This window comes from Hypanus sabinus, chromosome 30, assembly GCF_030144855.1.
Source record: "Hypanus sabinus isolate sHypSab1 chromosome 30, sHypSab1.hap1, whole genome shotgun sequence".
Classification (NCBI taxonomy): Eukaryota; Metazoa; Chordata; class Chondrichthyes; order Myliobatiformes; family Dasyatidae; genus Hypanus; species Hypanus sabinus.
The window spans coordinates 33,580,926-33,605,781 of NC_082735.1; the positions used below are offsets into that span (position 1 = coordinate 33,580,926).

At 40.9% G+C, this 24,856-nt stretch overlaps 1 protein-coding gene across 3 annotated transcripts in view; it reads left to right on the top strand.

Annotated features, from left to right (window-relative positions):
- Positions 1 to 512: 512 nt before the first annotated feature.
- Positions 513 to 24,856, top strand: part of ak2 (adenylate kinase 2) — a 36,922-nt gene continuing 12,578 nt past the window's right edge. Inside the window, exons 1-3 of one of the 3 annotated variants that reach the window (XM_059954652.1) lie at positions 517 to 730; positions 4,468 to 4,593; positions 23,149 to 23,259. In XM_059954652.1, the coding sequence (XP_059810635.1) occupies positions 632 to 730; positions 4,468 to 4,593; positions 23,149 to 23,259 (336 nt within the window). In that variant the 5' untranslated portion in view covers positions 517 to 631. Of the gene's footprint in view, positions 731 to 4,467; positions 4,594 to 23,148; positions 23,260 to 24,856 lie in introns of all 3 variants that reach the window. The other 2 variants (XM_059954654.1, XM_059954655.1) reach the window with 2 other exon arrangements.

Sequence of the window (24,856 nt, forward strand, 5' to 3'; positions counted from 1 at the left end):
AGGTTTGATACAGGTATACAAAATTATGAAGGGTATAAACAGGATAAATGCAAGCAGGCTTTTTCCACTGAGGTTGGGTGGGACTGCAACTAGAGGCCATGGGTTAAGGGTGAAAGGGAAACATGAGGGGAAACTTCTTCACTCAGAGGGTGGTGAGAGTGTGGAATGAGCTGACAGCGCAAGTGGTGCATTGGAGCCGGATTTCAAAGTTTAAGAGAAGTTTGGTCAGGTACATGGACGGTAGGAGTATGGACGGCTGTGGTCCCGGTGCAGTTTAGAAATGGCTCGGCCCGGACTAGATGGGCAGAACGGCCTGTTTCGGCGCTGTACCTTTCTACGTCTCCAAGACCCCTGGATGTTTAACGCGATAGCAACCAACATCTGCGTAAAGTTGGGTGTCATGTGGCAGAGATCTGTGTGGGTTCCGCAGGCGCTGACTTTAAACGCAACTTCCTTTCCGTTGTAAGGCGGGGCGGCCACGGGATTGACGGAGCGGTTAACCAATCAGCAGAGCAGCTGCAGACCCGTGGGGCGGGTTACTGTCCCGGTCGCGTCTGTGGGGCCAGTCGGAGAGAGCGGCCGAGCGGCGGTCTGTGGTTCGGCGAGTAAGGGGGACCTCTCAGTGTTAAACATGAGCCCGGCGGCTAAAGAGGAGCCAAAAGTGAGCTGTGTTCAGCGGGGAATCAGGGCTATTCTTCTGGGCCCTCCCGGAGCAGGGAAAGGCACGCAGGTGGGTGCAGAGTTGGCCCGCCGGTCTGCCGACCCATGTTCCCCTTTCTTTCCTAAGTTTGATTTTGTAGGATGCTAAGGTTCGGGTAGAAAACTTCTTTCTGTTAAACTGGTGTGCATTTACCCCACTAAAGTATGAGTACATTTGCGACCCAAGTCGTGTTTGGTTACTTAATTAAGTCCATTGGCAGATTGGATTCCATTTTCATGTAAAGACACTTTGACCTTCAAAACCTTCCAACGACTTCCAAAAAAACAATAGTTCGGGATGTTTAGGTGCTACACAATGTCAGTTAGGCTTTTGAACTATAGAATCGCGACTAAATTTTTTTGGGTGTGGGTTACTAATTTATAGAATGGGGGGGAAATAATATTCTGTTTTATCTTTAAAACAGATATCTAACCTGGTGTGAGATCTGTGCAGCGTGAGAATCTCCAGTCCTGAAGAAGGGTCTCGGCCTGAAATATTGACTATTTATTCATTTCCATAGATCCTGCCTGACCTGCTGAGTTCCTCCAGCATTTTGTGTGTGTTACTTTCTGCATCTCAGCATTTTCTCATGTTTCTCGATTATTCTTTAGGATTCTTTTATTTGTAATTTGTATTAGCCTTAAATTGTATTTGTGGGAAATAAGTTGTTTATAGGTATCCAAGGGTAAGGATTGTGGCTGCCCGAAAGGTGATGGCTTGTATTTTCAGATCCACCACCTCTACTTTGCTTCATCGTGGCTGCAGCTCCCCAGTGTCCAGATGTTCCAGGGTTGAGTGTAGGGCCAGTGAAACCATGGCTACAACTCTCCGACGTGACAAAACTCTAAATTTCTTTTAAAGGAGGAAAGGCTTTGAGAGAGTGGATTTTATGAATGCTTCCTGCACCTTGCTTTGCATTCTCAAACGAGTTCAGTGAAAATGTTCATTGGGGTAACATGTATAAGTCATAGCTTGTATCGGGCTTCTGCCTTAGTAATAGTGGCTTTGTACTGTCTGCTGCTAAACTGCCTCAATCGTGATGCTTTTATCTCCAATCTGGTATTCCATGAGCTAGCTTTCCATCTGCTACTTTTCACAATCTTTGGTATAACTTCTGGTCATATCTGAACTTGCACAATTCTGTCACGCCCTGTGCTCGCGAGCACACACTGAGCCACCCATTCCAGCCTAGCCTTAAATGTACAGCAGCTATATTTCATTAGGGGTTTGAGTCTGTTACCGAAAACACTCGCAACTCTACAGATGTACCATGGAGAGCATTCTATCTGGCTGCATCACCGTCTGGTATGGGCTGGCGGGGGGGGGGGGGGGGGGAGTGCAGGTCACTGCACCGAAGTAAGCTGGAGAGAGCTGTAAAATTAGTCAGCTCCATCATGCGTACTAGCCTCCGTAGTATCCAGGTCAACTTCAAGGAGCAATGCCTCAGGAAAGTGGCATCCATCATTAAGGACCTCCACCACCCAAGACGTGCCCTCTTCTCATTGCTGTGATCAGGAAGGCACATGCTCAACAATTTAGGAACAGCTTCTGCAATCTAATTTTTGAATGGACATTGAACCCATGAACACTACTTCACTATTTTTTTTGCACTACTTATTTAATCTAACTATTTTAATATACAGTTGCAAGAAAACATTTGTGAGCCATTTGGAATTACCTGCTTTTCTGTTTTAATTACTCATAAAATGTGGTCTGATCTTCATCTAAGTCGCAATAATAGACAAAACACAATCTGCCTAAGCTAATAACAGAAGCAATTGCACAACTTCTTGTCAATACCGAGTTCACCATTTAAACAAACAGTCTAGGTTCAAAAAAGTATGTGAACCTCTTGGGTAATGCCTTCTACAAAACCTATTTAGAGTCAGGTCTTCCAATCAATCAGATGAGACTGGAAGAGTGAGTTGCAGAGGTGTCCTGCCCGATTAAAAAAGACGCATAGTCAGGTTACTGACAAAGCCTGCTCTTCTGAGAAGATCTCTTTATGTGCACCATGCCGTTATGAAAACAACTTTCAGAGGACTTTAGAGGAAGAATTGTAGAGATGCATGATGCTCGAAAAGGGAACAAAAGCATTTCTAAAGACCTGGTGTTCATCGGTTCACAGAAAGAGAAATTGTCTCCAAATGGAGGAATTTCAGGACTGTTGCAACTCTTCCTAGGAGTGGGTGTCCTGCAAAGGTCACACCAAGAGGACAACATGCGATGCTGAAAGAGGTCAAAAGAACCCAAGGGTAACTGCAAAAGACCTGTAGAAATTACTGCAACTTGTTAAAGTTTCCATTCATATGTCCACTATTTTTTAAAAAAACACTGAACAAGGTTGGTGTTCATGGAAGGAAACCGCAATGGAAACTACTGCTCTCGAAAACAATCATTGTTGCACGTCTCAAGTTTGCAAAAGAACACCTGGATGTTCTACAACACTTCTGGGACAATGTTCTGTGGACAGATGAGACGGAAGTTGAACTTTTTGGCAGAAATGCACATTGCTAAGTTTGGAGGAAAGGGGGTACTGCAGACCAACATAAAAACCTCATCCCAGCTATGAAGCACAGTGAAAGGAGCATCATGGTTTGGGGCTGCTTTGCTGCCTCAGGGCCTGGACAGCTTGCAGTCATTGGTGGGGGGGGGGGGGGGTGGTAATAATGAAGTTAAAATTGTATCAAGGCATTTTACAGGAGAATGTCAGGGTAGCTTGTCATCACCTGAAGCTTAATAGAAGTTGGATGATGCAACAAGACAATGATCTAAAACACTAGAGAAAATCAACAGAATGGTTTAAAAAGAAGAAAATTCTTATTTTGGAAGGGCCAAGCTAGACTCCAGACCTTAACCCAATTGGCGATGCTGTGGCATGAGCTGAAAAGGTTCCTGCAAGATATCCCAGAAATATTGATGAATTGAACCAGTTTTGTATGGACCACTTGAAGCTAGTTGACAGCATGCTTCAAGCATACAACACCATGAAGTACAACGTGTCACTTAAAGATTCATTTTCTGCATTCCCATTTGGACTTCCCTGCAAATCTTGGCACTGTCAGTGACAAGGTTGATGAAAGATGAGATACAGTGCTGCGAAAAGTCTTAAGCACATATCAAGAATACAAGAAGCACCCTCACTTTACACCCTTCCCACTCTCAGTCCACAATAAAGACTCATATCAGAATCAGGGTTATCATCACTCACATTATGTCATGAAATTAGTTTTTCATGGCAGCAGTACAGTGCAATACGTGAATGCTAAAGTATTATGCAAAAATCTTGGGCTCCCTCACTAAATGTATGTGCCAAAGTCTTTTGTAAGGTACTGCAGTAATTTTATGTATTGCCACAAAAAAACTAATTTCATGAAACAATGTGAGTGATGATAAAGCTGATTCTGACATGGAGTATCCCCAAAATGTTGTGACTGTGATCGAAGTCACCGGAGAGACACCGAAGCAGGTGATATAGAAGTCTTTATTCAGCACAACAAGCAGGCATCATTCTGGAGACACTCCCAGTCGAGGCTCACAAACCCAAATGTATATCACATTTTTATACCCCTAAGATCAAAGGGAACAGCAGGTGATTCAATGCAATTTCAATATTTACTTGTGATGAAACATTTCATGTTTAATGTTCTGATGTGATTATTTTGCGTGAGTAATTTCAGCTTGTAGTGAGACAATTGGTTTTAATAAAAATAATTGCTAACTGAAGAAATTAAAAACCTCTTGAAATTTGGTTTTTTTTTCATTAGGCTCATAAGCTTGCTGAGCACTACAGTGTCTGTCACTTATCAACAGGTGACATGTTGCGAGCCATGGTGGCAAGTGGCTCAGAACTGGGACAAAAGTTAAAGAAAACGCTAGATGCTGGCAAATTGGTAAGTGCAATGTTCTGAAATGGTGAATGGGGAAAATCCTGCCCATGAAGTACTCACGAGAGAGAGAAGCATAGTTAACATTTCAGATTCATTTAATTAGTTCTAATAGATCATAGATCTGAAACAGTAAGTCTACTTGTCCCTCCGTAGATGCTGCCTGAACTCGGGTATTTCCAAGGATTTTTTTCACGTTAACAATGAAAAGTGAAGAACAAAACTTTGTAGATGTTGGGAGTCTGAAATGTATGCACGTAAAGTGCTGGATATAATTTGTAAATTCAATGGATTCTGATAAATTGGGGCACATCAGGACCAGTATATTTTGGACCAATTAAGTGGTTGCTGCAATTATCTGAAGTTTCACGGAAATAGTTAAAAAGATACAGTAGATAAACAACAAACTACCATTTAACTGGGTAACAATATTTATTTAAATGAAATGCAGAACAAATTGAAACACTACCAATATTACTACAGTACTATAAAGTTGTGTTCAATCATTCGTTATGTACTGTGTCCTATGACATGGGCAATCACGGTCTTATCCATGACTATGATTGTTCTTGACAAATTTTTCTACAGAAGAGATTTGCCATTACCCTTTTCTGCCCTTTTCAAGAAGGGTGACCCTAGCCATTATCATTACTCTTCAGAGATTGTCTGCCGAATGTCAGTGGTCGCTTAACCAGGACTTGTGATGTGCACCAGCTGCTCCCATGGATTCACGTCACCCTGACTGGGGGGGCGGGGGGCAGTGCAGGTTTTACACCCAAAGGTGACATGCAGGCAAGTGGAGTGAAAGAGCATCTTATTACTCCTTTGGTAGAGACATATCTCCACCCCTCACCCACTGAGTAACAAATTATGTATTTAAATGAAATACAGAACAAATTAGAACAGTACCAATACTATGACAGTACTATAAAACTGTTAGTTTGTAATGGTTATTGGCAGAGGAATTCATCGAGCATACATTGGCATGGTACTCGATTAGTGAACTATCCGTTCTTAGCCCCTTAAAACATCAAGGTTTAACATTTTTTCCCAACAACCAACAATTTATTTTTATCTGTTCCTGACATATTTGAACAACACAACTCAGTAATGCGATCCATGGCTTTCTTCGAACCCGACAGTATTGTGTGTTTGCTGGCAAGGCAAGCATTCAGTGGCATGGTTTTTAAAGAAAAAGCCTGTAGATATCAGGCATTGTAGATATCATCTGTGCAAAATTTTTGAAGCAAGTCGGAGAGTTTTGTGGATTTCCATGTTTCTGCACTTAGAGCATCAACAGTACATTTCTCACTGTGTGCTTTCTTGAATTTAATGTGGGTTTTTATATTTCCATTGAGACAGCCTACCATCTGTTGCTTTAAAATCTTTGTGACCCAGTTTCTTAGCTAGCTCTCTGACTTGTTTTTTAACATTGGTTCACTGACACGTTTACCTTGTCCAGTTACAATAGAAAACCATTGACCGAGGACCTCTTCAACATCTGGACCCACACTTTTGTTTTTGGGATGTCCCATGTTGTCCCTCACATACTGCCCATTCTTCTCACAGTTTATCTTGCTGATGTATCAAACAGACAGACAGACATACATTATTGATCCCGAGGGAAATTGGGTTTCATTACAGTCGCACCAACCAAGAATAGTGTAGAAATCTAGCATTATAAAGCCATAGATAATTAAATAATAGGTAAATTATGCCAAGTGGAAATAAGTCCAGGATCAGTCTATTGGCACAGGGTGTCTGACGCTCTGAGGGAGCAGTTGTAAAGTTTGATGGCCACGGGCAGGAATGACTTCCTATGACGCTCAGTGTTGCATCTCGGTGGAATGAGTCTCTGGATGAATGTATTCCTGTGCCTAACCAGTACATTATGGAGTGGATGGGAGAAATTGTCCAAGATGGCATGCAACTTGGACAGCATCCTCTTTTCAGACTCCACCGTCAGAGAGTCCAGTTCCACCCCCACAACATCACTGGCCTTACAAATGAGTTTGTTGATTCTGTTGGTGCCTGCTGCCCCAGCACACAACACAAACATGATAGCACTGGCCACCACAGCCTCGTAGAACATCCTCAGCATCATCCGGCAGATGTTAAAGAACCTCAATCTCCTCAGGAAACAGAGACGGCTCTGACCCTTCTTGTAGACAGCCTCAGTGTTCTTTGACCAGTCCAGTTTATTGTCAATTCTTATCCCCAGGTATTTGTAATCCTCCACCATGTCCACATTGACCCCTTGGATGGAAACAGGGGTCACCAGTACCTTAGCGTGCAATTGTAGATTTCAGCATTCCTGTTATCTCTGCCAGCTGACAATGAGTGCTGGTTAGGAGGTAGCTTTTAATTTGGTCCAGTAGGGTAGTGTTTTCGGGTAGTGTCAAATCTCTTCATGGCAAGAATCTCAAATTTTTTAAAAGTCGCAGTTAATGAAACAAAGTTGACAAAAATCACTGCTTTTTGAATCAGTGTCCTCAGCCCAGAGGGATGACATAACACAAGTACATGCGCCGGTAAGATGGCGATTGTTTAGTCGCTCCGAACTTTTGCTCCGTTATTCTTCCTATCTTTGCACTATATGTCTCCCTTCTTAAACCTTAGTTAGGTATTTTATTAGTTCTCTTTTACCTGCCTGCGAACACATCTATCTTATAATGGCTACCAAAAGTACTAAAACCGGGAAAAAGGAAACTTCTACGGCTTTGCCGGTTGACATTCTCGCTGTTCTGGAACAACATCGACAAGATACTTTAATGGATTTTAGAACTGAATTTAGAACTTCTTTCAACCAGCTGGATTTAAAATTGGATCAGATCAATGCTAGAGTGGATGAACATGCTGGACATTTATCTCACATTGACTTAACTTCTGAAGACTTAAAACGGCGTGTTCAATATCTTGAAACTCTCTGCTCCAACCTAGAGGAGAAGAACAGTAAACTTTTTTCCAAAATGGTGGATCTTGAAAATCGGAGCAGACGTTGCAATCTACAAATTCTTGGTTTGCCAGAGGCCACCGAAAAGGGCTCTCCCGTTGAATTTTTTTCTGATTTTCTCTGTGTGATTTTCGGGAAAGAATTTCTTCCGACTCCACCTGAGCTTGAAAGGGCTCACAGGATGTATGTTCCTCGTGCAACTCTGGGTTCCTGTCCACGGCCGGTAATTTTATGCTTTCATCAATACCAGGTGAAAAACCGTTTGATTATGGAGGCACGCCGCAGAGGTACTTTTGCTTTTCAAAGCAAGGTCATTCGTTTTGTGGAGGATTATGCCCCCCCCCCCAGGTTCTGAAGATGCGTGCTGAGTTTAAAGGTGTAATGAAAGTGCTTTTTGATCGCGGATTCAGACCCTCTCTCCGAAATCCAGCCGATCTTCGAATTACGCTTACTACTGGAGTGGTTTAAATCAGTGAAGGAGGCTGAGGCATTTGTTGGAAGTCTTCCAGCTACCTCGTCTTCTTCGGAACCGGCCTGACCTTCTAAAATGGTTGATAAGTACTGCTCGAAGTAAAACTAATTTTTTCCGAACTCAGACTTTACTTGAATAATTCAGACATTATCTATTGAAGCTCTAAGGGCTGTAGTCAATCTCTCCCTGGACTTGGTGCGTTTTTTCTGAATAGATCATCTAAGTTTAATGTTTCCCTGCAGATTTTTAGATGTTACTTGTGTAATCTATTTTATTTTTGTATAACTTTACCTTTCGAGATCTACAATTGACTTTAACTTGTTTTGGAGGTTTGGAGTTTTTATTGAAAGCCTCCCTGTTGGTTGATTCATAGTTTCAGTTTTGCTTTTTTTTTCTGTAAATGGTTGATAAGTACTCTCTTTGAATTTATAATTTCCCCCTTTTCTCCCTCCCTTTTTTTCTTTCAATCTTTTATAACTTTTCGCAGGTAGGTTAGTTTTAGTTTTCTTCTGATTTTCTTTGTATTAAGTTTTATACTTCTGTTGAAGTTGTTCCTATTTGTAATTCTGTTTTCTAGTGCATAAATTAGTTATTATTTGCTATATTATACGGAATTTTTGTTAATGACACAGAACTGGAAGTCATATTTGGGTTAATTTTTTTGGTAGAGCTAGCTGCTTTTTCAGGTAGCCATCTAGTTTTGGGTTGCGAGTGTGTGGTGGGTTCTCCAGTTCCAACACTACTCACTGTTTCTTTTGTTTTCCTTTGTTACTCAGGACATGTCTCTGCTTTGACTCTACAGATCTATGTTTACATTTTTGCACCCAGACTGTTATTGTACTGCTTGATTTTTTTATATGCCTGCTACCTTCTATGCACTAACAATTGATAATGGTTAATACACTTAAATTTGTGAGCTGGAATGTAAAGGGATTGAATCATCCTGTTAAAAGAAGGAAGGTCTTCTCGCATATTAAACAACTCAAAGTTGACATTGCTTTCCTTCAAGAAACTCATATTCGTAGTTTTGATAATTCTCGGCTTTTGTCAAAGTGGGCGGGTCAGCATTTTCATTCATCCTTTGCGGCCAAAGCTAGGGGGGGTCTCCATCCTTATTAATACAAATACTCCTTTTGAACTCCATAATAAGATATCTGATACAAATGGCCGTTTTATTATTGTTTCTGGTAAATTATATAATACTAAACTTGTACTAGCAAACCTGTATGCTCCCAATTTTGATGATGTTAATTTTTTTGAACGTTTTTTCTCCTCACTACCAGATTTAAACTCATACTCTCTTATACTGGGTGGCAATTTCAATTGTTGGTTACATCCTAATTTGGATCGATCGTCCTCTGTTACTAGACTACCTACCTTAGCTCTGCCTTAGCTATTCACTCTTTTCTCTCTAATTATGGTATCTCTAATATATGGCATTTCCTTCATTCTACTGAGAGAGATTATTCTTTTTTTTCACATGTTCACCATACCTTTACTAGAATTGACTTCTTTTTACTCGATAATCAACTTATTCCATTTGTCTGTTCTTGTGATTATCAGAGTATACTGATATCTGACCATGCCCCAATTACTTTGTCTTTAAATTTTCCTGGTCTCCCTCAGAGGAATAAACACTGGCGTTTTGACTCGACTTTATTATCGGATGATGATTTTCTAAAATTTATTAAGGATCAGATAACCTTTTATTTTAACACCAATACATCATCTGAAATGTCATCCCAGATTGTCTGGGATGCCATGAAAGCATATTTGAGGGGTCAAATAATCTCCTATACAGCAAATCTTAATAGAAAGTCCTGTGCAGATCGATTAGACCTCATTAATCAGATTAAAGAATTGGATCAACTGTATGTTCAAACTAAGAATCCTGAATTATAGAAGAAGCGTGTAGAACTTCAAACTAAATTTAAGCTTCTGTCTACTCAACCTGTCGAACGCCAACTTCTTGAAAGTAAGAGTCGCTTTTATATTCATGATGACAAATCTGGTAAATTTCTAGCCAATCAGCTGAGGCGTTCCAAAGCCAAACAACATATTACAAAGATCCGGAAGGAGAATAGAGACTTTACATCGGATCACTTAGAAATCAATGACGCATTTAAAAATTTTTATTCTCGACTTTATTCCTCTGAATCTCTGAATGAGAATATCTCTGATCTTTTTTTAAATAATCTGAATATTCCTTCGCTTTCATCTGATTTTAAAGCTAACCTTAATGCGCCTATATCATTAGAAGAAATATCTTTTGCAATTTCTGCATTGTCTTCAGGGAAATCTCCTGGACCTGATGGGTTCCCCGTTGAATTTTATAAATCATTCTCTTCACTTCTTTCTCCTCAATTATTCTCAGTATTATCTGACTCGTTTAATTACGGTAAATTGCCACCCTCTTTTAATGAGGCATCTATTATTCTTTTATTAAAAAAAGGGTAAAGACCCAACAGAGTGTTCCTCGTATAGGCCGATTTCTTTGCTTAATGTTGATGTTAAAATCTTGGCCAAAGTTTTGGCTTACAGATTGGAAACTGTTATTCCCTCTATTATTTCTGATGATCAAACTGGTTTTATTAAAAACCGTCTTCCTTTTTTTAACATTCGGCATTTATTTAACATTTTATATTCACCTCCAACTGGGATTCCTGAATGTGTTATTTCCCTCGATGCGGAGAAAGCATTCGATCGTATAGAGTGGAACTACCTTTTTGCAGTTTTAGAAAAATTTGACTTAGGTCAAAGTTTTATCTCTTGGATCGAATTGCTATATCTGTGTCCTACTGCCTATGTTTTGACTAATTTTCAGAAATCCCAGTTATTTAACCTCAAACGTGGCACCCGTTAGGGATGCCCTTTAAGTCCCTTTCTCTTTGATTTGGCTATAGAACCTTTGGCAATAGCATTTCGAAACTGTCCTGAATTGACCGGGATTTGGAGAGGGGGTGTTGAGCATAAAGTTTCTCTTTATGCTGATGACTTATTACTTTTTCTTTCAAATCCATCTACATCCTTACCTCCAATGTTTTCACTTCTTGATCAGTTTAGCCAGTTCTCTGGTTATAAACTTAATTTACATAAGAGTGAACTTTTCCCAATTAATAAAGAAGCACAAGAATTAACATTCCGTAATCTCCCTTTTAAAGTAGTTCATAATCAATTTACTTATCTTGGGATTACAGTCACAAGGAAGTTTAAAGATCTTTTTCGTGAAAATTTTGCCAATCTTTCATACTCTATAAAACAGAGTCTGTTACAATGGTCACCTCTATCTATGTCTTTGGTAGGTCGTATTAATGTTGTTAAAATGTATGTTCTCCCTAAACTTTTATATTTATTTCAATCAATCCCAATTTTTATTGCTAAATCTTTTTTTGATTCCTTAGATTCTATTATGTTGTCATATCTGTGGAAGAATAAGCGCTCTAGAATTAATAAAGTTTATCTCCAAAAATCTAAAAAAGAGGGTGGCATGGCTTTACCTAACTTTCGTTTATATTATTGGGCAGCCAATATACGTTGTGCTACCTTTTGGTCTTTTTTCCATGGCCAACCCGAGTGCCCTAATTGGGTTGCAATGGAGTTGAGTTCCTCTAAAGACTTGTCTATTTCTGCACTTCTTGGCTCTGTACTCCCTAGCAGTTTGTCCAGATTAATTGTTAATTCTCTTGTTTGACACACTTTGCGTATATGGGCTCAGTTTAGGAAATTTTATGGTTTCCATGGTTTTTCCTTTTCTAGCCCTATCTTCCATAATCACCTTTTTTTACCTACTACATATGATTCAGCATTCCATGATTGGTATAGGAAGGGCATTAGACATTTTAAAGATCTTTTTATTGATAATCGCTTCACATCTTTTCAACAGCTCTCTGCTAAGTTCAATCTGCCCAATGCTCATTTTTTTAGATATCTCCAAATTCGACACTTTATCAATCCTTTAATTCCTAACTTCCCTGAAATGCCTGAGAAAAATGTAATGGATTTATTTCTTTCTATTAATCCACTAGGTAAAGGTTTAATATCATTTATTCGTGATAAATTAGCATCCTTACGACGTGCCCCTGTGGATAAAATTAGAATGGCTTGGGAGCATGATTTAAATATCTCCCTATCTGATGAGACTTGGGACTCGATTCTCAAATCGGTTAATTCAACCTCTCTTTGTGCTCGCCATTGCCTTTTATAGTTTAAGATTGTTCATAGAGCCCATATGTCTATATCTAAACTATCTCGATTTTACCCTAATATTAGGCCTCTTTGTGATCAATGCAAAAGGGATGAGGCCTCTCTCATTCATATGTACTGGTTTTGTCCTAGCTTGGAGAAATTTTGGAAAGCTATCTTCATAACGTTATCGTATATTCTGAATCACCACCTAGAACTTAACCCTTTAATTGCTTTGTTCGGTTTTTTGGTGAAACAGATTTACGTCTGAGTTTGACTAAGTGTCGAATATTATCTTTTGCTTCTCTCCTAGCTAGACGTTTAATCCTTAGATGGAGAGATGTTGCCCTACCCACGCATGCTCAATGGTTTAATGATATTATGTCCTGCTTAGACCTTGAAAAAATTCATTACTCAGTTCTTAATTCAGATATAAAGTTCCATAAGGTCTGGGGACCTTTTATTGAGTACTTTCATAACCTTCCTCTTAGCTAAGGTTTTTTTTTTTCGGTCCCTTGCTTTCAGCTCTTTTTTTGGTAGTAGGCATTATTATCTTCTGTTTTTAAGTGTATTTACAGTTTTGGGGGTTTGAATGTCCTGATTTATATTCTCTATATTGTGTTGTGGTTGGTCTGGAGTTTTTTTTGTTGCGGGGCTTGGGGAGGATACTAATTTTACATGTCTTCAATTTGGGTGCTTTCTCAATTATCTTTTTTGTATTGTATTATTATTTTATGTTTATTTTTGCACTGTATTAATTTTCTTCATTTTGATCTGGGGTTTTTTATCTGTAGCGATGTAGAAAATGTATTAAAAAAAACTAATAAAAAAAAACAAAAAACACAAGTACATGCAACTGGCACAACTGTTCGCTCTAAGTCCAGTAATGTCTAATGACCACACAAGAGCACGTGACTGGCCATTTTCTGTCCCAATTAAGTGGCATGGTGTCCCAAATAAATGGGGGTTGTCCCTGAGTTATGAATGTCCGACTTACGGACAACTCATACTTATAAACTGAGGAAGGAGAACGCTGTCTGCCATTTTAAGTTGTTGCCGTTGACAGTGTTGAGTTTGTAACTTTGGATCTGGCTTAAATTTTTCTTAGCAAGATTCACCCTGTGATTGAAAACAAAGTGGAAATAATAAAGTGTTTGGAAAGAGGTGAAGCGTCATTGGAAAAACATTAGGCTACAGTCGGTCAGTGATCAGAACAATTTTAAAGGATAAAGTGAGAATAATGGAGCATCTGAAAGACCCTGCCCTGATGAAAGCTACGATTATTGCTTAGCAACGCAGTGGTTTAATTGTTGGAATACATATGTTTCTTAAGCATTTTATATGCATAGAAAGGTAAAATATATACTAAGACAAACGTTTGACTAACTGACGCGAAATAATAATCGGATGTACTTGTTCCGACTTGCATACAAATCCGACTTAAAGACAGACTCAGGAACGGAACTCATTCAGAACCCAGGGACTGCCTGTACTGTATTTATTCCAGCATCCGGCCCAGATGGGGTACCTGGCTAGGTACTAAAGACCTGTGCTGATCGGCTGGCTGTGAGTTCACTGATATCCTTAAGCTCGCGCTTCAGCAGTCTGAGCTACCCACATTGGATAGTTACTTGCAGACGGCTTCTGAGGTGATCATGTGGTGATTAAAATTATCCTGGGCTTAATGTTCCCCAACTGAACTGCTGATTTAATCAGAAACTGGCGTTGTCAATAGACGTGTTGTCAACAGGCATCTTATGTACATAAGGGAAACATTTTCTAGAGTTGTCGCTGTTGATGTAATGAATGCTGCTAGTATTTGATGAGGACCAGGTCATCCTGCTTGCTGATTCTTGTCAATGTGTGTTTGAACTCAGTAGTTACTTGAGGGAGATACGTTAGGTTTTCCTGCATTTCAGGAGTTACCACATGCCACAAAAGCCAACATTTTTGAAGAGCATTTTTGCTTCTTCATCATTCTGGATTTTAATAATTTTTTTCTCACAAGTTCTCTTCCTGTTCTTTCACCTTGCAAAGAAATGGATTAGTTACCCAGCCTTGAATTTCCAGACTCTTTTAAAAGTCCTTGATCTGTTTCTGAAAATCCTCCTTCAGTGACTGCAGGAATAAGCAGTACTCTTGCAAATCACCAGCAGTGAAAGAGAGTGCTATACTTTCCATGCAGGGAAACTGTGAGAACATCCTCCTCCCAGTGTTTTGCTTGTATACTGTATATTCAATTTTTCTGCACTTTTTCCCTAGATTAAAATGAAATTCTCACCCTGAGGTTTCATATTTAAAATGTCCATTTTGTCATACTGATCAGCCAGATATGCCACATTTACACTGAGAAATTCAATCTTGTTTCCCAGGCTCGTGTCGACTTTGAGCAAAAATTCAAACACAGTGTCAAAAAGATCAAAGAAGTGTTTGAAGCTTCAGCCTTTTGACAGCCAACACATTTCAGTGTGAAGAAGCAAGCATTCAAACTCTTCATCTTTATCGTGGCATAACTGGCAAAATATTCTGCTGCTTAATGAATGAGCTTTAATTTTGCTGATAGCAGATATTACGACAGTCATGCTTGGGGAAAAAAAACGTCACTGGCTGAGGTTTTTGGCTGTGAGATGTTGACAATGAATCACACAATGGATTGCAAGAAGACTTAGAATTTCTTTTTTCGTAAATGCCACCAAATCAGCTTGGCAACCTGTCATATATTTTGTGCTCCATCTGTTGCACTAGAGATCTTGTTCCTAGTTGGAATACTTTTATCATCAAGATACATTTTAAGCTCGTCGTAGATCGACTCTCCATTGCTGTTTTTAACTTTTTACAAAAGAGAATCTCTTAATGAACATTTCTGTTTTTGAGAAACCATATTTATGCCATTAATCACACAAAATGCTGGTGGAACCCAGCAGGCTAGGCAGCATCTATGGGGAGAAGCGCTGTCGACGTTTCGGGCCGAGACCCTTCGTCAGGACTAACCGAAAGGAAAGATAGTAAGAGATTTGAAATTAGAGGGGGGAGGGGGAAATGCGAAATGATAGGAGTAGACCGGAGGGGGTGGGATGAAGCTAAGAGCTGGAAAAGTGATTGGCGAAAGTGATACAGAGCTGGAGAAGGGAAGGGATCATGGGACCCGACGCAAACTGGGAGACTGTTTCGTGGAACGCCTACGCTCGGTCCGCCAGAAAAAACAGGATCTCCCAGTGGCCACACATTTTAATTCCACATCCCATTCCCATTCTGATATGTCTATCCATGGCCTCCTCTATTGTCAAAATGAATCCAAACTCAGGTTGGAGGAACAACATCTTATATATCAGCTGGGTAGCCTCCAACCTGATGGTATGAACATTGACTTCTCTAACTTCCGTTAATGCCCCTCCTCCCCTTCTTACCCCATCCCTGACATATTTAGTTGTTTGCCTGTTCTCTATCTCCCTCTGGTGTTCCCCCACCTCCTTTCTTTCTCCTGAGGCCTCCTGTCCCATGATCCTTTCCCTTCTCCAGCTCTGTATCACTTTCGCCAATCACCTTTCCAGCTCTTAGCTTCATCCCATCCCCTCTGGTCTACTCCTATCATTTCGCATATCCCCCTCCCCCCTCTAATTTCAAATCTCTTACTATCTTTCCTTTCGGTTAGTCCTGACGAAGGGTCTCGGCCCGAAATGTCGACGTCACTTCTCCCTATAGATGCTGCCTAGCCTGCTGTGTTCTACCAGCATTTTGTGTGTTGATTGAATTTCCAGCATCTACAGATTTCCTCGTGTTATGCCATTAATAATGCCTCATTTTCTCTCACAGTTGCCTCATCCAGTTGTATCCCAAGTACTGTTTTTTGTAGCTCTGTGCATAGTTGGTACTAAATGCCTTCACTCATTTTGCCAATACAACGAGCCGCAGAGGAATTGATCTTAAAATACTGTATCAATCTTGAGAACAGTGAGCACTTCTGATACAGCAGGCATTATCAATCTTTCACCAATTGTATGAGAAATTCCACACTTGTTATCATTTTGGAAATGTTATAACAAGCAATGAGACCACTATCAAGGTCATTTTTAGCTTTCTTGGCAAATGACTCGAGTGTTTTCAAATGCTTGTTTCATCTTCTGGAACTGTGTAATACCATAAGTAGCCTTTTCAGGGTGTCTTTTATGGAAGTGTTCCTGCAATCTTAATGGTTTCATTTGTTAGACAGTACAGTATTACAAATAGCAGATGGGGCGTCTCTGATCTGACAGAAATGGTATAAAACCACACTCCAGGTATGTAACATTGTATTGACACACTTTCTGTAGTTTCTGTTTCCTAGCAGGATTAGAATTCAAGGCTTCACTGCCTTCAGACATGTAGCAATAGCACTGTACGTAGATTCTATCGTTAACAGGGTTAATTTAAAATAAAAAAAATAACATAAACTGGGAATGCCTATTGGCTGCCAATGACAGCAGTGAGTTGCCATGGTTGGTCAGGTCTCAAATTCAGATATCACTGTACTTCTCCCCCCCCCCCCCCCCCCCGACAACCTCTATTTCCCCTAATGCCCCCTTAGGACACGTAACCACCCCTGCTGGGAATCACTGATTTATACCATAATATTGTCATTTCTGGGTTTTTTTTTGCAGCTGACTCTGGCTGTCATCATTCCTACTTGTCCCAAAAAATCGAATGAAATTCTTCCTTTTTTGGAATGACAGAACTAACAGAGCCCAGATAATTTAAAAAAGACTGACAAAATGATCTGGAGCAACACACAGCTAATGCTGGAGGAACTCAGCAGGTCAGACAGCATCTATGAAAATGAACGAACAGTCAGCATTTATTTATTTATCGAGGGACAGCAAAGAGTATGGCCTTGCAGGCTGCACCGCCCAACAATAACCCGACCGGGACATCTGTGGACTGTGGGAGGAAACTGGGTCACCAGGAGAAAATCCACCTGGGGAAAACATGCAAAATTCAAATTGATGGATCCTCCCAGACCTGCTGGATTCCTCCTGCATTGTGTGTGTGTGTGTTGCTCTGGATTTCCAGCCTCTGCAGAGTCTCTTGTGATTAGACAAAAAGATTTTCCTGTACCTGTGTCCCTGAAGCGGACACTTCACGTCCCTTTTCTGGACATGAATGGACAGAGCCTTGCAGGGGGCAGTGGGGGCGGGTGGAACGTAGGCCAAGTATCTTTACATGGAGTGAATTGACGTAAGAGAAGAAGTTGGTTTTATTAGAGCAGTTCAGTGGATTTTTTTTGTTTGAATAAATCTGTAAGCAGTTTGCAAAATGATCTTCAGTACATGTATTCCTGCAGGTAAGCCATTTGGTATTGTGGCATGAGCCGTCACCAGAGGGAGACTGAAGCTAGAGGATATAGAAGTATTCAACAAAAACGAGCAACAGGCATCGTATTGAGGCACTCTTGGAGGAAGAGGCCTCCTGACCCAATATTACATGACATTTTTATATGCTAAAGATCAAAGTTAACAGCAGGACAATTCTATAGTTACATTGTATCTACAATGCTTCCTTTGAATTACATACAGGCAGTCCCCGGATTACATACGAGTTCTGTTCCTGAGTCCGTATTTAAGTCGGATTTGTACGCAAGTCGGAACAAGTACATCCAGTATTATTTAGCGTCAGTTAGTCAAACATTTGTCTTAGTATATAATATATATTTTACCTTTCTATGCATTTAAAACACTTAAGAAACATATATTCCAATAATTAAACCACTGCATTGCTTAGTAATAATTGTAGCTTTCATTGAGGCAGGGCCTTTCACATGCTCCATTATTCTCACTTTATCCTTTAAAATTGTTCCAATCATTGACCAGCTGTAGCCTAACGCTTTTCCAATGACCAATGGCGTTTCACCTCTTTCCAAACACTATTATTTCCACTTTATTTTCACTCGTGATTGCTTCTCGTTGATGGAACAGAAACACTGTGGGCAGCGGGTCCCGAGCTGCGCCAGCTTCTGAGGTCCGCTGGGTCTAAGGACCACCGCACTGAGACAGATTAAATGGGACAAATGGGGCTGTGCTGAGTTTGGGTATTTGGTCCTCTACAATATTCCACGTGGGAATTTAAACTGGAGGTGGCAGTGTTTTTTTACGAGGTCGAGTTGCGAGCTCTACATCAACCCGGCACGGTTGGTATGGGAGTCACTGGATCGACATTGACTCGGCACGGGAGCGGTCCGTCACTGGATCGAAGTCAGGAACTTCCGTTCTCGAGCCTGGTGCTGATCTCACTGTGCCACCAGCTGACCGCGGTGGGGTGGGGGGGGGGGGGGGTCAGGGTGAATCTTGCAAAGAATTTAAACCAAGTACAAAGTTACACACTCACAGTGTCAACGGCAGTGACTTAAAATGGCGGACGGTGTCGCGATCCAACTTAAAATGGCAGACGGCGTTCTCCTTCCTCGGTTCGTAAGTATGAGTTGTCCGTAAGTTGGACGTTCATAACTCGGGGACTGCCTGTATGATATTCAAACACATCCTTCTTCACACCTATGCCCCAGACACCCAAATTGAATGTTAATCCCCACTGACTTTCTCTCTGGACTCATGAATCTGCAGACGTCAAGTGAATGGGTATTTCTTGGTTTGTAATCAGCCCCAATTTGCAGCTTCAGAGAGGCTTTTGCTTAGAGCTGCATTTTAAATTCAATCTACAATCTATGTTCAGGTCTGAAGACTAGTTGCTGCTAAATTTAGTATTTGCTGTACACCGTAACTCGAGAATACACCCTAATAGTACTTGGGATACTTTTTGAATTGGTTAATGTATGGATCCCTTTTAAAGATTTGACACCATACCGCGTGTCTGCTTCTCAGTTATTGGTGCTATACTTGCTACTCTTAACAAATTTTAATAGGATTTTGGCATCTGAGTTTGCCCAGTGTGAAATGTGCATTTTTATTCGAGATCACCGGCTGGCGATTAGAGAAGTATCTGGAGAGTATTTGTAATAAAGTTAATGATCCTATTGGCACTCTGAATAAGTTTGGCTCACTAAGTGCAGACTGCTGGCTGAATCTGAAATTTGCAGTTCTGTGTGAATCAGCAAGTTAGTGAAAGTCTACTGATCAGCAGAAAGTCACCTTGCTGGTTAACTGCAGAGACTGAGTATGAAACGGGCCCCATTGACTGACAATAGATGACTGAATTTATAGTGACTGAAAGTTAGGGTGGTTTCAAAAGTTCAAAGTGTCAATGCATGTATATTGTATACAGCTTTGAGATTTGTGTCCTTACAGGCAACCATAAAACAAAGAAACCAAAAGAACCCACAATAAAAAGATCAGTCAGACACCCAATCTGCAGAGAGGAAAACAAACAAATCATACAAACAATAAAAGTAAACAAGTAGCATTCAGAACGAAAGTGAGTCCACAGACACAAAGCCCAGAGCAGCCAGAGCCTCAGCTTTGTAGGTATATTACATTTTTTTGTGAACTAATGGATTACTGTTGAAGTACCATAAATTCACACATCAGAAAAAAGCTTGTGGCTCATTATTCTAAGCAAGCAATGCTAGAGAAAGTCAGATTAACTCCAAACCTTGCAGTATCCTAGCCTCGTACCTTCCCCTGAACAAATATCTAACCACTTTTCAATCAAACGAGGCAATAATCATTGGTTAAATCTGAAAGAGTGCCCATATTCTCGACATCTATTCATGTAAAGCAGTCTCTCTCTCTCTCTGATTTTTTTTAAATGACTCCAATCAGTGACTTGGCAAAAGAAATTTTTTTTCCCTGAATACTCATTAAGTATTAAACTCAGATGTTGTTTTATTTCTCTTTGTTTATCTGCTCCAAAGAAAATAGTCAAAGTGTCACAAGGCCCCTCAAACTAGAAATTGATTTGCTCTTGGTATTTATCGTGGTTAATTTGGGCTAGCTGTTACCTGATGGATGCCTCACAAAGTGGCATCCATCATTAGGGACCCCCATCACCCAGGACACGCCCTCTTCTCATTGCTCCCATCGGGGAGGAGGTACAGGAGCCTGAAGGCACACACTCAGCGATTCAGGAACAGCTTCTTCCCCTCTGCCACTGGATTTCTGAATGGACAATGAACATATGAATGCCGCCTCAGTATTTTTCCCTCTCTATTTTTGCACTACTTATTTAATTTAATTTTCTTTATTATGTATACTTATTGTAATTTGTTTTTATTATTATGTATTGTAATGTACTGCGGCTGCATAACAAATTTCACACCGTGCCCCAGTGATATTAAACCTGATTCTGATATGCCAATATTTCAGTAGTTAGTCCAAACTGCACATGACCACATTTACTGCAGGTTAACCACTGTTGAATTAAAGCTCTGTTATCCTTGTGCTTATTTTGATGTGAATGACTGTGGCAATGAGGGGCAATTGACAGAGTAAGTGGTGAGTGATTCCTTCCTGAACTGGAACTAGGCCAAAAAAGACTGTCCATTCAGATTTGAGATGAGGAGCTTTTTTTAAAAAAATATAGCTAGATGGTAGTAATTTCTGGTTTGATTTATCTGCTTCAGGAAATAGAAAGTGCTTATAAACATTGAATACACTCAAGTCCTGTCTGTTGGAATCTCTGGCTTTGAAGAAATCTGAACCCTTAGAATCAATTGTGAAAGCAGGCAGTTTTTCCCCTCGTGCTCGATCCACTATCTCCTTCACTTCAGCACCAGTTTCTTCATTAATCCTTTGATTTTCCCTTAATAGCAAAAATACTTTCTCTCTTTTTTTGTAAGCGTAAACAGTGACTGAATTTCCACAGCTTGCTTGTGGAGCGAATTCCAAAGATTTGCTATACCCTCGGGAGAAATCTCTTCCCTCCTTCATCCTGAATGGCTAACCGCTTATTTCGAGTCTGTGACCCTTGTTCTAGGCACTTCAACCATCATTCCTTCGTCTATCCTGTCAAACTCATCTAGAATCTTGAGAGGCAAAGTAACTGTAGATGCTGGAAGTGAAACAGAAAGCAGTAAATGTTGAGAACTAACAGCAGCTCCAATAACATCTGAGGAGAAAATTTCAGAGTTGCTGCTGCTGGTCAGAGACTCTTAATCAGAACTGAACAATGGTGAACTTGAGAGTATATAAGTTGCGGTGGGGAGGCGGTATGTGGAGAGGAATCAAAGGGAAGGTTTGTGATAGGGTGAAGAGCAACTTTGTCCAGATTCCAGATGTGAAGGCTGAGGAAAGTCCATCTCCCACCCCCACCCCCCCACAAATCCTCATCACATTCCACAGGGGTTGTATTGAGAGCATCCTGAGCAGCTGCATCACTGTCTGGTTTGGAAATTGCACCATCTCAGATCGCAAGACCCTGCAGTGGATAGTGAGGTCAGCTGAGAAGATCATCGGGGTCTCTCTTCCCGCCATTACGGACATTTACACTACACGCTGCATCCGCAAAGCAAACAGCATTATGAAAGACCCCACGCACACCTCATACAAACTCTTCTCCCTTCTGCCTTCTGGGAAAAGGCACTGAAGCATTGGGGCCCTCACGACCAGACTATGTAACAGTTTCTTCCCCCAAGCCATCAGACTCCTCAATACCCAGAGCCTGGACTGACACCTTACTGCCCTATTGTCCTGTTTATTATTTATTGTGTTGCCTGCACTGTTTTGCAGTCCTGGGTGGGTCTGTAGTCTAGTGTAGTTGTTTTTTTTTGTTTTTTACATAGTTCAGTTTAGTTTTTGTACTGTCATGTAAACCATGGTCCTGAAAAACATTGTCTCATTTTTACTATGTACTGTACATAGCAGTTATGGTCCAAATGCCAATAAAAGTGACTTGGCTTGATTCCATCTAAGAGAATGAGCAGAACATGAGCTCTTCTATTCCCTTCTCTGACCTTTTTCCTCCTCTTACCTGCCTATCACTTCCCCTGGGACCCCTCCTTCCGTTTCTCCTATGATCTACTCTTCTCACCTAACCCCTGCCCTTGACCTTTCCCATCCACCTAGCTTCACCCAATCACCTTCCAGCTAGCCGCCTCCTCTTCCCCCACCTTTTTTTATATTCTGGTATCTTTTCCCCTTTCTTCTCAGTCCTGAAGGTCTTGGCTCAGAACATCAACTGCCGATTCAATTCTGTAGATGCTGCGCGACCTGCTGAGTGCCACCAGCATTTTGTGTGTGTGTTGCTTTGGATTTCCAGCATCTGCAGACTTTCTCGTGTGTATGATCATAATCTAAGTTAAGATAGAAAGCTGAAGACCATAAAGAAAAGAAGATAAATGAGCTTGCTCGGGTGGGTGGAGAGAGACGTCAAAATTCCAATTATTTTCTCTCAGTTCATTGTCCCGTGCCCTGTCTCCCCTCTAAATTCAGAGAGAACATGTTGGAAATCATTGGGAAAATGTGTCGCTTGGGTGGTTTATAGTTGGGTAGAGTTTTTCTACAATCTTGACAACTTACTTGCAAACATTTCGTCGACATGCGAGGAGATGTCATTAACGCGCTGCTAATTGTTGTGTGTCCTCCGAATGCTTGGCCACTATATACTTATCAATCAGCTGATTGGTCGTCATTTTGAAAACTCAGCTGTGATGTGGGAGGAAATCTCATTGCTGATTGGTTGCGTGGCAAATTTCACGCACTGTGGTCTGAAATCTTGCCTGCATCGGCTCTTCAAGACGATCGAGGTTAGTGTGCTGTCTACAAAATGCCCGGTCGAATTTGTGCCCCTCTTAGCCTTCGTGGGTGGAGACCAGGGAGAGTTGGTCATCCTGCTTTAACGCCTGTTGATGTTCATGCCAGAACACGTGCAATTGCTACGTTCCTCTCAAATTTCCTGCACCTCAGACGTCTTTCCAAAGTGAACAAGCTTACTACAAAACCATCTTTTAGTCAGTAGAATGGTCTGATGGGGATGGTGATGACAAGTCGTAAATATTTGGCACATTTACCATTTAATTTTTGATTGTCTTTAGGTGAGTGATGAAATGGTGGTTGAACTGATTAACAAAAACCTGGACAGCCCGGCCTGCAAAAATGGATTTCTGTTGGATGGATTCCCACGCACTGTGAATCAAGCAGAGATGGTAGGCCAAATTTCTTCTTTAAAGTCATTTCTAAACATAGGACAGGACACTTAGTCATCATTGGATGGTGCTGTGATGTTAATGTAGAGCTACTAATTAATTTGACCTGTTAAATTAACTGACTTTTCTGTCCATTGCTAAGCAGATTAGGTTGGAAAGCTTACAGTAGAGGTTTATCAAGATACTACCTGGATTAAGGAATATGAGCTATAAGAAGAGGTTGGATAAACCTTGTTTTCTCTGGAGCATCAGAAGTTGAGGGGTGATCCAATCGAACATTATATATTTCTGAGAAGCTTAGATTGGACAGACAGAATCTTTTCCTCACCATCGTTACGTGCTGTGTTTGTGACCTGGTCATGTCACATGGTCCTGGTCACATGGTCATGTGACTGTGATTGTTCTTGGCAAATTTTTCTACAGAAGTGGTTTGCCATTGCCGCCTTCTGGGCAGTGTCTTCACAAGACGGGTGACCCCAGGCATTATCAATACTCTTCAGAGATTGTCTGCCTGGCATCAGTGGTCGCATAACCAGGGCTTGTGATGTGCACCAGCTGCTCCTGTGGCTTCACATCATCCTGATTTTTTGGGGGGGGGGGGGGGGCTAAGCAGGTGCTACACCTTGCCCAAGGGTGACCTGCAGGCCATTGGAGGAAAGGAGTGTCTCACACTTCCTATGGTAGAGACGTATTGCCAACCCTCCACCCATCTCCCATGGTAGAAATGTCAGATACTAGAGGATATGCATTTAGAGTCGCAGAAAAGGCCCTTCAGCCCATCTAGTCCAGGCTGAGCCATTTAAACTGCCTATACCCATAGACCTGCACTACATCTTAAGCGTTGAGATCGAGCTCGTGCACCACTTGCACCATCAGCTCGTTCTACTCTCTCACGGCCCACTGAGTGAAGATGTTTCCCCTCGCATTCCCCTTAAAATTTTTCACCCCCGTGACCTCTGGTTGTAGTCCCACCCACCCTCAGTGGAAAAAGCCTCCTTGCATCTATATCTATACCCTCCATAATTTGGTTTACCTCTGTCAAACCTTCCCTCAATCTTCTGCAGTTACAAGAAAAAGTTTGTGAACCCTCTGCAATTGCCTGGTTTGCCAAGGATTCTCAAACTTTTTCTTGTAACTGTCCATTCCAAGGAATAAAGTCCTTATCTATTCAATGCTTCCATATAACTCGGGTCCTCCAGACCCAGCAACATCCTTGTAAATTTTCTCTGTACATTTAAAGTGAGAGAAGTGAAGCATAAAGGAGATACTAGGGGTTTGTGTTTTTTGTTTTAGGCACTATCTGTCATCTTTTTACATTGGTTGTTTGTCAGAACTTTGTAGTTTTTCATTGACTCCATTGTATTGCTTTGGCCTACTGTGAATACCTGCAAGAAAATGAATCTCACTGTAGTATCTGGTGACATATATGTACTTCGATAAGAAATTTACTTTGAATATGAAGGGATATGGGTCATGTACAGACAGCAGAGATTTAGTTTATATTTGGCCTCGTGCCAAACACTCTCTTTAGCTGAAGGACCGGTGCTGTATCACAAATGACTGATTTTTACCTTGAAGTTAATATGACCTCAATTCC